Genomic DNA, 15,031 nt, shown 5'->3' on the forward strand with positions numbered 1-15,031 from the left:
CTAATGCTGGTCCTCGAGTCTCCCTTAAGAGTTGTAGGATCTCGTTTTGAGATTCTTCCATCTTTCTGATGCGCTCTTCTAGGGATGGTCCTGAAGTTCCTTCTCCGGCAAGGTTCCGTCCACCGGGGTGAAAAGAGGCAGATGCCTATCGTCCCTGATTCAGGGGTTGATTCCTAGACTGGTGTGAATTGGAGTGGGAGGTTCCCATGATGCGGTGGCTACGTCTGTTGGCCATTGACTGAGTACTTAGTATAGTGGGATTGACTGCTTCCCACATACGGCGTCAAACTGTTGCCGGCTAGAAAATACGCGGCAGTAGAGATTTAATTCTGCGTCTTAGCGTTGAACGGATAACTAGCTCACACACAGAGAACACAAGATTTTTTACGTGGAAAACCCTTAAAGGGGGAAAAACCACGGGGCCTAGCCCAGTTGAAAATGATTCCACTAGACTTTGAGTCGGTTACAAAGGACTGAATCACCTCCAAGGGTGATCAGATTACAATCAGTTACTTAAGTAAGACGTCGGGTCTTCGGTAGGACGTAAGGACTGGACGTCGAGCCTTGAGCAGGACGTCGGGTCTTCGACAGGATGTAAGTACTAAGCGTCGGGCCTTGAGAAGGACGTCGGGTCTTTGGCAGGACGTAGGGACTAAGCGTCGGGCCTTGAGCGGGACGTCGGGTCTTCGGCAGGACGTAGGAACTAAGCGTCGGGCCTTGAGTAGGACGTCGGGTCTTTGGCAGGACGTAGGGACTAAGCGTCGGGCCTTAAGGTGGTGGTCAGGCGAGGTTGTTGCGGTGGTCCGGCGAGGTTCCTGCGGTGGTCCGGCGAGGTCCTGTGGTGGTCCGGTGGTGGTGCGGCGAGGTTCCTCCGGTGGTGCGGCGGCTGTCGAGGGGAAGCTTCTTCCTTCTCTTCTCTTCTTCTTTCTCTTGCTTGCCTCTCCTCTCATGAGAAATGAGGTTCTATTTATAGATTTTCTGGAGTGGCATGGCTCGTAAATAGGCGTGAGATCAGGGGCGAATAGGGAGTGGTCGAATGGACGGTCGATATTGAATCCTACGATCGTGCACCATTCCTTGGTCATTTGAATGCCTTAATGATGTCGGAATTCGGTGATCTTGGGCTCGTTGAATTCGTCTCGTCGAGCCGTTCGATTCGAGTATAATCTCGTTAAAATCGGAGACCGTTTGGTAACTCAAATTGTGGTTTGAACCTTCCAACAACGCTTCGGGTCCGTTATTTGGACCGATTTGGGCTTGGATTTGGTCGAATTTTGTGTCGTTGGGTTCGTATTTCAGAGACGCTCAGTTTGACTGCAAGTTTTCTGAAATCGGAGTTCAAATGGTCTCCGAATTAAATTTTGAAGTTTCCAATTTAATTTTGCATCGAGATTTGCGTCCGACTAAGATAATTTTTTGATGACATATCAATAATATAATTTGGATAATGATACGATTAGATTTATGACAAATATTTGAGATTTTTTTATTTGCATCATATTTGTATTCAAATGAATTAATTTATATTAATCTTACCAATAATTACACTCCCTTAATAATAATTAAAAAATATATTTAATTAATGGAATAGTCTAACAAGTAACAACATTATATACTATCAACAAGACACGCGTCCTCGTAAGCAGGAAAACATAAAACTGTTCGCTGTTTGAAGCATGACAGTAAATTACCTCAACCGGAGCTAATTCGCGCCTCTTCCCATTCACAATTTGCTTGGGCCACTAGGTTACCTATTCCGGGTCGCAAAAACAAGAAACGTATAAGAAGCGTCGCCGGAGGAGGAGGAGGAGGAGAAGAAGAGGGAAGAATTTGAGATGCAGCAGCTTCAGAGCCCGCAGAGATCTGGCGCTGCAGCGGTAGCTGGGCCGAGGAGGAGGTGCGAGGGTACGGCCATGGGGGCTATCACTCTCGACCTCCGACCAGGACTTGGAATTGGGCCGTTTACCCTAGGTAATCAGTCCTTCTATTTTGACTCATCTAATTTATGTTTGTAATCGAGTTCTGGTGGCAAATCAGGTCACCGATTGGTTGGAGTTCTACAGCGGGTGTTTTTTTCATAACTCGTTGATGTGGCCTAGGCGATGAATAGTTGTTTTGGTGCTTCCTTATATTTTATACTGTAGACAGAGTTGAAGAGTTTTACAGTTTTCGAGCATTCATGCTTTAGATGATTTAATTGTTAATTCTAATGGATTGGCGTTATGAAAATTATTTTATGATAATCACCCTGAATTTAGAATCGACTGAAATTGTTAGGAACCTAAGTGCCATTACAAGAGTTTTTTAGACTAATCGATATTCATTTCTTTCCGCACTTGCAGTCGAGCACGGAACCTTGTTATAGAATCTTTTTTATAATCTTTCTATTTGTTAGAAAGTCATATATCTAGCATGATGAAAAGGTTTAATTCCTTTTGGTGATATATATGCTGAAGATGGTTTTATATAATTCTATAAATTTTCCTTTGATGTTCTATTGTACTTCCTGCAGGAATGTCCATTCGCGAAGCATTTGCTCAAATAGAGCACCAGCCTAACATCTATGATGTGGTCCATGTCAAATATTTTGATGAGGTTTGTATTTCTTTTAATGATTCTCCTCTGTAGGTTTTGTTTGGAGTGCCTTGCACTGCATTATTCTCTTATGATGTGTTTAATTCTGATCTATGTGAGTGGTAAGAACCGAAGTGCAAAAGTTAGTAAGGGAATGTTAGTGAGTTGGAATCTGGATGGCTCCAACTGAGCTTAATTTTGATATTTCTCACTTGCTATTACCTATGCTATTTGCACCGTTAAATTACGCTTTCATGCAATATTTGGAAAGTTTGATGATTGAAAATGTGTGAATCCAGGTTTCATGTTTTCCTTTTTTTTGAAGGCCCTCACATTGTACCACTCGTCCTACACATTAGTAATCTTAAAAAATATGAGATGTGTCCCACTAGTTTGGAATGACATGTGACCAATTTATGCTATTCAGACAACTTGAAATCAGAGATGAGGAATAATAGAGTTTAACAATTTTTAGAGTTACTTTATCAGTGCAATTCATTTACAGAAAACTCATGCATCTTACCCTGGATTTTTTTTTTCTTCCATTTAACGAACTTTCCAGCAAAGTAGTATGGAAGTTTCACTTCTTGATATGCGTATTGCTACCTTTTTCTGTTATTTAAAGTATTCAAAAAATTTGAGAGTATTTTCCAGAGGTCTTTTTCTCCAAAAAGTTATGTGATCCATAGGGCTATTAAGATCTCCATATTCCTAAATGTTCCTTTCTGCATCATGCATGACATGTGAGATATTGATAAGGTGGCTTGGCTTTGCATTCAGAGGCAAAAAATAAGCAGAGAATGTTATCATACTTGGATACAGTTTTATCTAGAGTTTATGATAATAAATTATGCTTGTTAAGAATCATTTTAATTTATTATTGAAATATTGTAATTTATTGTTGAGGGGATCTTGTTGTTTTGAAATGCATTGTCAATGAGATTGCTGAGGGGATCTTGCTGGCATTCAATTCAAGACAAAGTTGTCTGAATATGTAAAAGGTTTTTAATGCTTTTATTCATGGAACTATCTAATGTTTTGAAACCATTTCTTGCAGGAGCCTTTGAAGTTGGATATTGTTATTAACTTTCCAGATCATGGTTTCCATCTTCGTTTTGATCCTTGGTCACAGGTATCCCTTTTCTTGTTTTTTATTAAGCATTTCCCATAGTTGATCATTTATTGAAAGCATTTACTGGGTGAAATTCTGAAACTATATTTTATGCGTATCTATGGTCATGTTTCTCTTTAAATTTGCGTCTTAAATTGATGAATTATTCCACTAGTTAGGAAGCATTTATGGTTTTATGGTTGCTTTTCCCATTTGTTTGCATGAAGTCAGAATTCATGTTTTAACAATTATGAATTTATTAGAATTAGATTCCATTATTTGGTTGATTTAGTTAGAAATCAATATTTGTGTTAAACTCTACATACAAAGTGATGATTTCATTTTACAAATAGTTGGTGCTGAGTGGTTTTAGTTGGAAAGTAAACCATAATTCCGCAAATAGTATCACAGAGATAATGATAAGTGAAAAAGCGACATTGGATTTATTCTAATTGATTGGAATGAATGCAAGGTAAAATTCTCTGTTGACAGGTGTTAATTTTCTTATGAAGTGTTGTGTCAACACTGTGGTTCCTTAAATTTATCCTTTTTTACTGAAATTCAAATTGAAGTTTAAGATGCTGCAAAATTATGAGTATAAGAAAACAAACTTTACTAAAACCCAATAAATCTATGCAAACATTATTGAGTTGACTTTTATTCAGTTTCAACAAATGCTGCAACACTTGCTTTTTCCACTTATTAAATCTTACCTTGATCCAGTCGTGATTTTGTGATGATTAAAAAGTTAGCCATCTATTCCATGCAGAGATTGCGGCTGATTGAGGTTCATGAAGTTACACGACTGCAAATGCGTTATGCAACTTCTTTGATTGGGCAAGTGCTAATACAACATTTTAACTTTATTATTATTTTTTTTATTTTGTATAATTTTGATCTCAGTTCTCATTCTTTTTTTAGTGGCCCAACCCTTGCAACTTTTGTAGCAGTATATGCTCTCTTCGGACCCACATTTCCAGGCATTTATGACAAAGATAGAGGAACATATACATTATTTTACCCAGTATGCCTACTGAATTATTGTCTTTTGTGCATACCGTTCAATCTTCCTGTCTTTTTTTGCCTCTTCTAACATGTATGCTATCAGGGATTATCATTTGCTTTTCCAATCCCTAGTCAATTTACAAGTTGTTGCCATGATGGGGAAGGTATGCATCTTAGTTTCTATGGATTGTTGGCTTGTTTTTGAGTTATGCAAAAAATCAATTCAATGATCTCACACACTTATTGCTTGTTACCGTGGCAGTTTCAGCAGATCTGCCTCTAGAGTTTCCTGATGGAACTACCCCTGTAGCATGCCGTGTGTCCGTTTACGACAACTCTTCTGACAGTAAGGTTGGCGTGGGTTCTTTGATGAGTAAGGCTCTTGCACCTCCTTTGCCTGCTGGCAGCTTGTACATGGAGGAAGTGCATGCTAAGGTTAGCTTCTACATCCAATTTTTTTTCATGCATCTTCATTTTTTAGCTTATAATTGTGTGGCATCTGTTTGATCATGCTGCTTTCTGTGGGTTATTTCAAACAGTTTCATGTCTTACTATCACCTTTACCATTTTTTTTGGGAGGTATACATCATGCTCTTTTTATCATGCTACAACTTAGGTTTCTTGTTTTTGAAGCTGGCAGATGACATCTAATTTTAAAACCAGTTAGCATGTAGGTTTATTATAACATTTTTGATAACTACATCTTGATCCATCAAGTTTGATACCCCCACCTACTCATTGAAGCACCAGCAGTACTTGAAATTTAGTTGACCGCCTTTATTCATCCTTCTCCCTTTTCACTGGAACAGACATCTTCCTTTACCTTACTGAAGTTAGCTTGGTCTAGTTATGCAGGACGATCATGGGCTAGATTTTATGATGCTTAATGCTTGTGTTGTATTCTTTATGTTTCATTTGTATTAGTTTTCATTTCATTAAAATATTGGAGTCCCTCTTTGTAAATGGAAAAGGATGGGATGTAATAGAAAATATTGATGATTGAAATGAAGGCATCTCTCCCCTCTCATGAGCTCTCTTCCTTGCCTACTCTATTCCTTCTTGCCCTTCTTTTCTCACTTATCAGGCTGGCCACTTTTCTCTTCATTTAATCATCTTTCTTATTTCTTTCTACCCCTTTTGTGTTCCTCCCTCTCCCAAGATTTTCTTTTCCCTGCACCGCACCCAGAATTCCATCAATAGCTGTCACTCACCCCAAGGTATCTGCTTTCACAATCTCCACCGTCATTCCATCATCTCTCAATAGCCATAACGCAAGGTCTTCCTACAGCATGCCCGCTTCAAGTCACAAGTGCACTTCATCACCACTATCTTTACTCCATCTCTTTACTGCTGCCAGTTCTCTCCTGGAGAACTCCATCTCCTCCATTGTCATACAGTAAAACAACAATAACATCAAGCCTTTATCCCACAACGTAGGGTTGGCTACATGAATCCTTTTTCTTCATTGTGACTTGTTAAGAGTCAAATCCTCATTTAAATCTATTAAAATCTATTAAAGAAATGTCATTTCTAATATTTTTCAATCATGTCTTTTTAGGTCTACCTCTACCTTTCCTAACATAAGCCAAATCTAGTATATCTACTCTCCTAACAAGGTCATCGGAAGGCCGCCGTTTTACATGAACAAAATCTAAGACGACTCTCTCTAATCTTATCTGTCACTGGAGGTACTCCAACCTTTTCACAGATATGCTCGTTTCACATCCCGTCTTTAAGAGTAAATCCACTCGTCCACCTAAGCATCCTCATCTCAGCAACAGTTAACTTATTATTATGTTACTCTTTTAATGGCCAACATTTTGCGCCATAAAGCTTTGCAGGTCTCACCACCATCTTATAATATTTTCCCTTCAGTTTGAGCAAAATTCAAATTATGATTGGATCCATGAGCAAAATCCATTGTCATACAGTGATAACACAAAAAAGAACATCCATGACGTATTTCTCATCCCCATGGAATTTTCATGGCTATCTACATGGAAGGCAGATGAGTTCAAGCAATTTGCTTCCATCTAAACATCTCAGTCTGCATTAGCTAGGCCTACAAGGAATGAACATGGTGTGATGGGATGTCTTACCTTTGTTAAATGAAGTGCATTTTGATCAGATCCGCCATTTTTATCATTTATTCAAATGAATATTTCTATTTCTTAAAAAAATGTGGTGTGAACTTTAGGGTTTTCATGAATGATGAACATCTTAGCAAAGTATGTGGAAATGAGGGGTCCCTATGCAAATTTTCCTTGTTTTTTAATTTGGGGACATTTACACAAATGTTGCTATATAAACATCCGGCCTACATCAGCTAGGCTTACAAGGAACTGAACATGATGTGATGGCAGGTCTCTCCTTTGTCAAATGGAGGGCATTTTGATCAAATTGGTGAAATTTTTGAATCAATAAAAAGGATATATATATATATATATATATATATATATATATACATATATTAAAAAATGTGGGATAACTTTAGGATTTTCGTGAATGAGGGACATCTTAGCAACATGTGTAGTAATAAGGGTCCTACACAAACCTTTTTTATTTTTTAATTTAGAGTCATTTACCGAAATCTTACCATCTAAATATCTTCTGCATCACCTAAGCTCACAAGGGAACGAACATGGTGTGATGGGAGGCCTTACCTTTGGCAAATGGAGGGAATTTTGATAAGATTGGCCAATTTCGTTTACAAAAAGTGCTATTTCTATATCTTAAAAAATGTGAGATGAACTTTATGTATTTCCGTGAATGAAGGGTGTCTTACAACATTGTAGAAATGAGGGGCCTTTATGTAATTTCTAACTAAGATCCTATTATTTTCACTTTTAATGCATATACCTTGATGAAAATTCACATAACTATTATCCTTACTCGTAGCTATTATATCTATCTCTTATTCTTCTTCTTTATTACAAAGTGTATTATATAAATTATTAAAAGATGTAACATTTATTTTACTCACTACTCTGTTTGAAAGAATTATAGCATTTTATAATAATGATAAATCTGTCTGACATTCTTTTTTTTTTTAATCTTTTAAAATTACTTTTTTTTTTCTTAATAAAGCTTTGTCCCTCCTTGTTTCACCACCATTTTTTTTATTAATGTATCACCTTCTTCTAAACTCTTTCATAGCAAGCATCTAAACGGAACTATCCATTTTATCTCACATCAGAATTATCTCAACTAAACAATTTTAATTTTAGCAAAATTTAAATTTAGATGCATTTTATTATATAAGTTTAATAACCTATGATGCACAGACACGGACACGGCGACACGGATACGACACGACACGGACACGAGACATGTCAGTTATTGAAAATATAGGACACAGACACGGGTTGGATACGGTATTATAGTTTTTTATATTTAAAAATAATGTATAAAAATTAAATAAGTATAATTTTAAAAAGAATTTGAAAATAATAAGTCATTTAACTAGAATTTGTGCTTAAAATAATTAGTATTAGGATGTCGAGAGTCATGCGTTGATGCCGTTTATCAGTCACCGAGAAAGGAGATGAAAATACCTTCACTGCTAATAAGAAATGAAAATAAGAATATTTGATGATTGGGTATTAAGTGTGGACGTTGATTTGATGTTGTGGATAGGAGATAAGAAATTTTGTTTAAATCCTGCAAAATGCAAGAGCTTATATTTAAAAAAATTCATAAAATATTTAAGATACGCGTGTCGGACATGCGTGTCCAATTTGTATTTAATATTTTTTAATCGGACACGTTTTCGGCGTGTCCGACAAGTGTCGGACGAGTGTCGTGTCGGATACGGTGTTGGACACTGCACGCCTCTTTGAGGAGAAGTGTCGGTTTATCATAGTTAGAGGCTAGCAAGTAGCAACTTATATAATAAAATAAAATAAAATGTGACATAAAATTAATACTAATAACAATAATGATAATACATTTTTTTTTATATAAAATTTGATGGCGACCATAAAAGTAATTTCCAATGAATGATAGGATTACAATAGTGATGATTGGTTGCATAAATGGACTCGTGAATCAACCACAATCCAAGATAATTCAAGTGCTACGAATGGTCTTTAACCTTACTATATTAAAAAGTCAGTGGTCTATAGCCAGGGGACAAGTTGGCTCCACCAATAGGCAAACCAAAGGTTCAAGCTTAGGATCAGTGTGGTGAGTTTTTGTGAGGCATTTACATACTTCAAATTATATTAAATGAACAAAAGGTTTGATGGAAACTTAAATGGAAATTCATTATATTTATAGTTGTTGTCAGGACAATTGTTTTAGTATCATTGAGTGCTGTGTGTTATATCAATATCAATGTCCTATATAACACTAACAAATGCTTGCACTTATTAGAGGTTTGTTTCTAGTGTGTTTCAAAATGATAAAGTTGTAGAGATGATTGAGGTTTATATGCATTACTTGATTGACTGAGCATGGTGTGTAATTGGACAAGATTTAGTGGTGTGCATTTCAACATCCCTTTCACTTAATTGGAAGTTAAGGAAGATTATGATAGGTAAGAATGCTCTGGAAATGCAATATTTACTTCGGTGGTATAGCTTCATGCTAACGTTGGTCCCCATATTTGATTTTGACGCTTCCCTTTGTTACTTGGTTTTTGAAAAAAAAAAGGTTCAATAACCGTAATACTTTGCATGGAAGCAATTACTTTTTTTAATGTGAATTTTTTAAGTTGTTTATAGCTGTCCTTGGTGGTTGACTTCCTTGCTATATGGTGTTTTTGTTTTTGTAAGCTTGGGGAAGAACTGTGGTTCACGATTGGAGGCCAGCATATTCCTTTTGGTGCATCACCACAGGTATTGAATAACATATTTGATTGGAAAATTAATATTTTCTGCATTATGTCTTTGTCAAGTTTGACTCTTCATTGATTCTTTTTTGTTTTTATCTGAAGGATGTATGGACGGAGTTAGGACGTCCTTGTGGTATCCATCAGAAGCAGGTGGGCCTGCCTTTTAAAGTTGAATGCTTTCCAAATATCTAGTGCTGAAATGAATCTTACAAAAAGAAAAAAAAGATTAAGCTCTTGAAGTTCCAAATTTCGTTTGGCTGTAACTTTATCATCAAATGTGAACATGAATACAAGCACTCATCTTAATGTTTTAGGTTGACCAAATGGTTATCCACTCTGCTTCAGACCCACGCCCTCGCACCACTCTATGTGGAGATTACTTCTACAATTATTTCTCACGTGGTCTAGACATATTATTTGATGGACAGGTATATTCATTTATAATGTTAGTATTTTTATTATTGGTTATTTTCTGAGTATAGTTGATATTTTACTTTACTATTGCAGACTCATAGAATCAAGAAATTTGTTCTGCATACAAATTATCCTGGTCATTCAGATTTTAACGCCTATACCAAATGCAACTTTGTCATTTATGATGCTGAAAGTGAGTATTAAATACACAACAACGCTTGGCATTGGTCTTTTGGTCTGTAAATTCATGCTGTTGTGCCATTTTTTGCAGTTGAAGGACCTATTCCAGTAGGAGGCTCCTCTAAGCGTTGCATAACACCTAGGACAAAGTGGGAACAAGTAAAGGTAAAAATTTCTGTAGTATTCTATTGTAATTTATTCAACGACTGCTTCAAGCAGGTCAGCATATTGGCCTTTGTTGGTGAGTTATTTATTGTCATGACGTGTGAAGCTTGATATTTTTTATATTCAATATGCAGGTATTTTGACTATACATATCTGCAAATTTTTTTAAATTGCAGAGAAGATTTATCTTTTGGCATTGCTTTCAGTTTCACTTGGTTTTCACCTTTGCTTACTTTTATGAACTAGAATTTTAGAACATAAAAAAATCATAACAGTGCGTGAGACTCCCGAAAGAAATCCAATAGCAAGGAAAAATTATGTATTCTTGCAAAAATCCACCTGAACAGGTTGATTTTGCAACCAAAAAAAAAAAAAATAGAGATGCTTAGTTACAAAATTGTGTTAATTTCCCTTTTTTTCTGATCCTTAGAACTGGTTTAGGTCATGATATTCACTTTTAGTTTGCCTAGCAAATTGTCAGTTCTTCTCTTACTCTTACCTTCTTGGTGTTCATCTCAGAAAATGAACGCCTGTACATAGAAAGGTCAAAAAAAATTTTTTTTTTTGTGTTTATAATTGGAAGTAGGAGTTTGGCATATTGAAACATTTAAGAATTTATAGTTATTATTAGTTTATTTTCTATTTGTAATAATTCAGTTCAAAGTCTTCTCATTCATGAGCAACCGATTGCTATGAAAGTTAGCTTTACGATTCAATAATGATTGTCCTTGTTAAATCTCAACCTTACGATCCCGAAGACATCCACGGTTGTGAACAGTAATCCGTGGGAGGACTACAAGGATTGCATTAATTCCTCCCATTGATTTAGGAATAATTATATTCATATTATTATAAGAGTTATTTGTTTCCTTATTGATATACCTTGTATAGATCTATAAATAGGGAGTGGATTGCTTAATAAAATTCAAGCTTTTCCCTCTCAAATTCTCTGTTTTCACAGTCCTGATGTTGATCTCAATTTCCTGGTCATCTATGATGGATCAAAGGCCTTAATTTCCAGAGGTGTAGATTTTTTTTCCTCCGTTAATGTTATGTTGTAGTCACTTTGTGAGGGATCTTCATGGTTGTTACTTTGGGTGTAATATTATGCTCTACATTTCTAATATTTAAAATTTTCATCATTACATGCGATTTACGAGCCAATGATCTAAAACTAGTAAAGCAATCACATGGCAATGACGATGTTGGATGATTTAGGTCTAGGCTTCCTTATGCAATTAATATTATGTGTATTATGCTTTCATTCAAAGGAAAGCAAAAAATTCATTGATCATAAGTTACCGATTATACTACAACTTATTTTATTTTAATAAAAATAAATCATAGCAAGTTTTAAGCCAATTGATAATGAAATGGTCATAAATATCAGTGAGTTTTAGTAAGAATTTGAAAACAATCAAATTTAGTGAGTAAATGAATTAATGTTCACAAAATTATATTTTAGATGTATCACAAAATCATGAGCACTAAACTGGCCAATAACAAATTATGTATAAAACATGTACAAGTAAGAAAAATATCCAACTTGTACCACAATATTGAAAATTGCAAAAGAAAATTTTTCTTCGAGATAAATTTTTATTTCTTATATGCCTAAAAGCATCTATTTATGGATTCCTAACACCCAAGGCTAGTAGATAAGGTTGGCACAATATTAGTCTCAATTTAAGTTTAAATTATTCCAATTTAATTTTACATTCTCCAAAACAGCTTAGCGAAATTTCCTACTCAGAGAACTCTAGCTACAAGCCATTTCAGTTTAAATTCTTATTTTTCCAAGCAACCGATTTGTGATGCATGTGAAATAGACCCATCCCATCTCCAAGGCAAGTCTCTGCACAGCACCACCTTAAAAGATAACTCTAATGAGCACTATCCCATTTCTCAGCGTACGAATCCCATAAACATAACCTGCCAATCGTGCCATCCACTTTATTTTTTATATATTTTTATTTTTTTATTCAATTTATAATGATGAGTCCACCGCCTAAAGGGGATATAAAGCCAACAACCAGCACATCAAATATTGAGTTAATAATTGAAGAGATGAGAATGCTCAGGTGGAGGAGTGGCTTTACTCTTAGAGACAGGATAAGAATCGAGCATATATGTGAAAAGGTTGGAGTAGCTTCAATGAAAGATAAATTAAAGAGAGTTGCCTTAGATGGTTTGGTCACATAAAACGGTGACCTTCCGATAACCTAGTTAGGATAGTAGATGTTTTAGATTTGGCTTATGTTAAAGATAGAGGTAGACCTAAAAAGATTTTGTTAGAAAAATTAGAAATGACATTTCTTTATTAGATTTAAATGAAATTTTGACTCTTAATAGGACACAATGGAGAAAAAGATTTATGTAGTCGACCCTATGTAGTATGATAAAGACTTGATGTTGTTGTTTGTTGTTGTGGTACTTATAATGGTAGGTGATTGTAAATTTCTCATCTAGAGGACAACAATGGGGAAAGCTGAAAATGCTATGCATTGTGTTGTTTCTGAATTTGAAGAAGTTTTTATGTTTTTTTCTCTGATTTTTTTTTTTTATAAAAAAGAGAGCATTTAACTGTTTTTGTACAACAACAAAAAGCCTATATCCTACTATGTCTAGTCGGCTACATAATTTTTTTTCTCCATTGTGTACTATCAAGAGTCATTCTTATTTACATTAAACTGTTTATGTAATGAAAACAAAGTCAGTGCAAAATTTTGTGGCAAGTTATTTAACCATAGCAATAAAGAAACCATAGCGCCAACTTCTTTTAGTACTGCTTTTTTGTATGGTATTCGTCTTTGTATCCACCGATACCTAGACAAGGATCCATTTAGGTCTACTACTTGGTGAGATTTGCTATTTTTGTTCCTTAAAAGGTCTTAAATGTTTGACAGGCTTAATCTTCCTTGAATAGATTCACCATAATTTTTTTTTTAACTTCATTTATACTTGAATCTTCTACTTCTGTATTACAATTTCAGTTTCTATTCACCTTATGCTGAGTTCCAATTTGCTCAAATTCATGTTTTGTTACAAATAAAGGCCATTTTTTCTAGTTGAAAATAATTTCAAGTGGAACTTTTGTCATTTTAGGAGATCCTCGGAGATGGTGGCCGAGCTGCTATCCAAACACAAGGATCGATGAACAACCCTTTTGGCCCTACCTTTGTTTATGGATATCAGAACATAGCTTTTGAGGTGTTAAACCCTTACCCATTTCTCTTTCTTTCACAGTGGATTTAGGATTAGTTTGGGACGGCTTTTTATTTCTTCTTAAAGCAGCTTTTTAGTATAAAAATTTTATTTTTTGAATTAAAAAGCTGTTTTAAAAAGCAATAAAAAAGACTTTGTTTGGGATGGTTTTTTTACTGCATCTTAAATTAGCTTTTTAGTACAAAAATTTTAATTTTTATACTAAAAAGCTATTTTTAGAAGCAGGAAAAAAACTATCCCAAACGAAACCTTAATCAATTAGATTTTCTGCCCGTCTTACATTTCCATCTCAAGTTTACCTTAACTGTTTTTCAAGGCTCTTCTATCATAAAACAAGCACTAATAAGCCTTTATCTCAATATGCTTTCATAGGTTATGAGAAATGGCTATATCGCTACTGTTACACTCTTCCAGTCATAGGTATATATTTGGCTATCTTCTGCTTTTTATTCTGAATCATGAAAGGCTTATGCAACGTTTGTTGTGTCAGGAAATCTAATCCAAATCTAATCAAAATGAATTTAATTGTGATTTGATTTGCTTTAAGATGAATTAAATATATGATTAATCAATAAAAAATTACATTGTACTTATCTCACAGAGTAAATTCAATGACAAAAAAATCCTTGAATTTTGTTTTTGGCCTTACAATAGTTAGAAAATCTGTTCACTAAGACCAGTATGATTGTTTTGCAGGAAGCTTGCTGCGTTATCCTTCCACAACTCAATGGAAGCTTCTTCTGCATTATAAATATTGTACAGGCTAATCAATCCTGTAAAGTAGCACTATTCAAAATCCCAATGTCAATGTATTTGCTGTAAATATGCTTTTATAATTACATTGTACTTATAAAATGACATTTGTTCTAGCAACCAAGTACTATGCAAATTTCTTTTAATATATTTGATTGTATCTTCTTGATAAGCCAAGTTAGAGCAGTTCTTTCCCAGGTGATTGTTTAGAGAATTCAATCAGTTCTATAAAAAATAGCTAATATGATGTTTTATGGTCCTCAGAAAATATGATCAGTTGTCTTGTTTTCATGGAACATGATTTTGCTAAATCTAGGCTAGGTCATGCCAATGCGCTTTAATTTGATGGCCTTCTTACTATTTTTTAAAGTAATATTTTAGCAAAAAATTTTAATTTTTTATTGAAAAATTACTTTAAGAAGAATTAAGAAAGTCATCCCAAATGAAGCCTGAGCATGAGACGCATAGTTATCATAAGAAACACTTTGGATCTCTTTGGTTGAAATGATTATTTGTATTAAATTTTACTTTTTCACTATTTTATTTTTTTTAGCCATTTGTTTTGAATCAAAAGAGAATTAAAATAAAATAAAATAAAATTTTATGGGTTTGATATTTCTAAAAAATTACATTTTTTTTATATTTAAAAATTTCAAAATCAGCACACAAATACACCTACACCCATCATCTTTGTGCCTCATCCATATTATCACCCTCATTGGAAAAAATATTATGTACGGAGATCAATCAAAATGTATCACGTAACCTTT

General features: G+C 34.7%; 1 protein-coding gene across 1 annotated transcript; it reads left to right on the forward strand.

The window, feature by feature from the left end:
• The first annotated feature begins 1,720 nt into the window (after nt 1-1,720).
• Nucleotides 1,721-14,438, forward strand: LOC110102243 (UPF0183 protein At3g51130). The gene is made up of 15 exons (XM_020830493.2): nt 1,721-1,971; nt 2,513-2,595; nt 3,632-3,706; nt 4,455-4,522; nt 4,607-4,709; nt 4,794-4,854; nt 4,953-5,125; nt 9,466-9,528; nt 9,627-9,674; nt 9,839-9,952; nt 10,032-10,131; nt 10,210-10,283; nt 13,389-13,493; nt 13,881-13,928; nt 14,205-14,438. The coding sequence occupies exons 1-14, from the start codon at nt 1,836-1,838 to the stop codon at nt 13,926-13,928; spliced, it is 1,251 nt and encodes a 416-aa protein (XP_020686152.1). The 5' UTR covers nt 1,721-1,835; the 3' UTR covers nt 14,205-14,438.
• The last annotated feature ends 593 nt before the right edge of the window (nt 14,439-15,031 follow it).

Source organism: Dendrobium catenatum, unplaced genomic scaffold (assembly GCF_001605985.2).
Source record: "Dendrobium catenatum unplaced genomic scaffold, ASM160598v2 fragScaff_scaffold_772, whole genome shotgun sequence".
In the NCBI taxonomy this organism is placed as follows: domain Eukaryota; kingdom Viridiplantae; phylum Streptophyta; class Magnoliopsida; order Asparagales; family Orchidaceae; genus Dendrobium; species Dendrobium catenatum.

What these genes read in the sequence shown, in the direction of transcription:
- LOC110102243 (XM_020830493.2), top strand. Translation starts at nt 1,836, where the DNA reads ATGCAGCAGCTTCAGAGCCCGCAGAGATCTGGCGCTGCAGCGGTAGCT. An exon ending in TGTCATTTATGATGCTGAAA is followed by an intron (nt 10,132 to 10,209) that starts GTGAGTATTAAA and finishes CATTTTTTGCAG; the next exon opens with TTGAAGGACCTATTCCAGTA. An exon ending in ATCAGAACATAGCTTTTGAG is followed by an intron (nt 13,494 to 13,880) that starts GTGTTAAACCCT and finishes ATGCTTTCATAG; the next exon opens with GTTATGAGAAATGGCTATAT.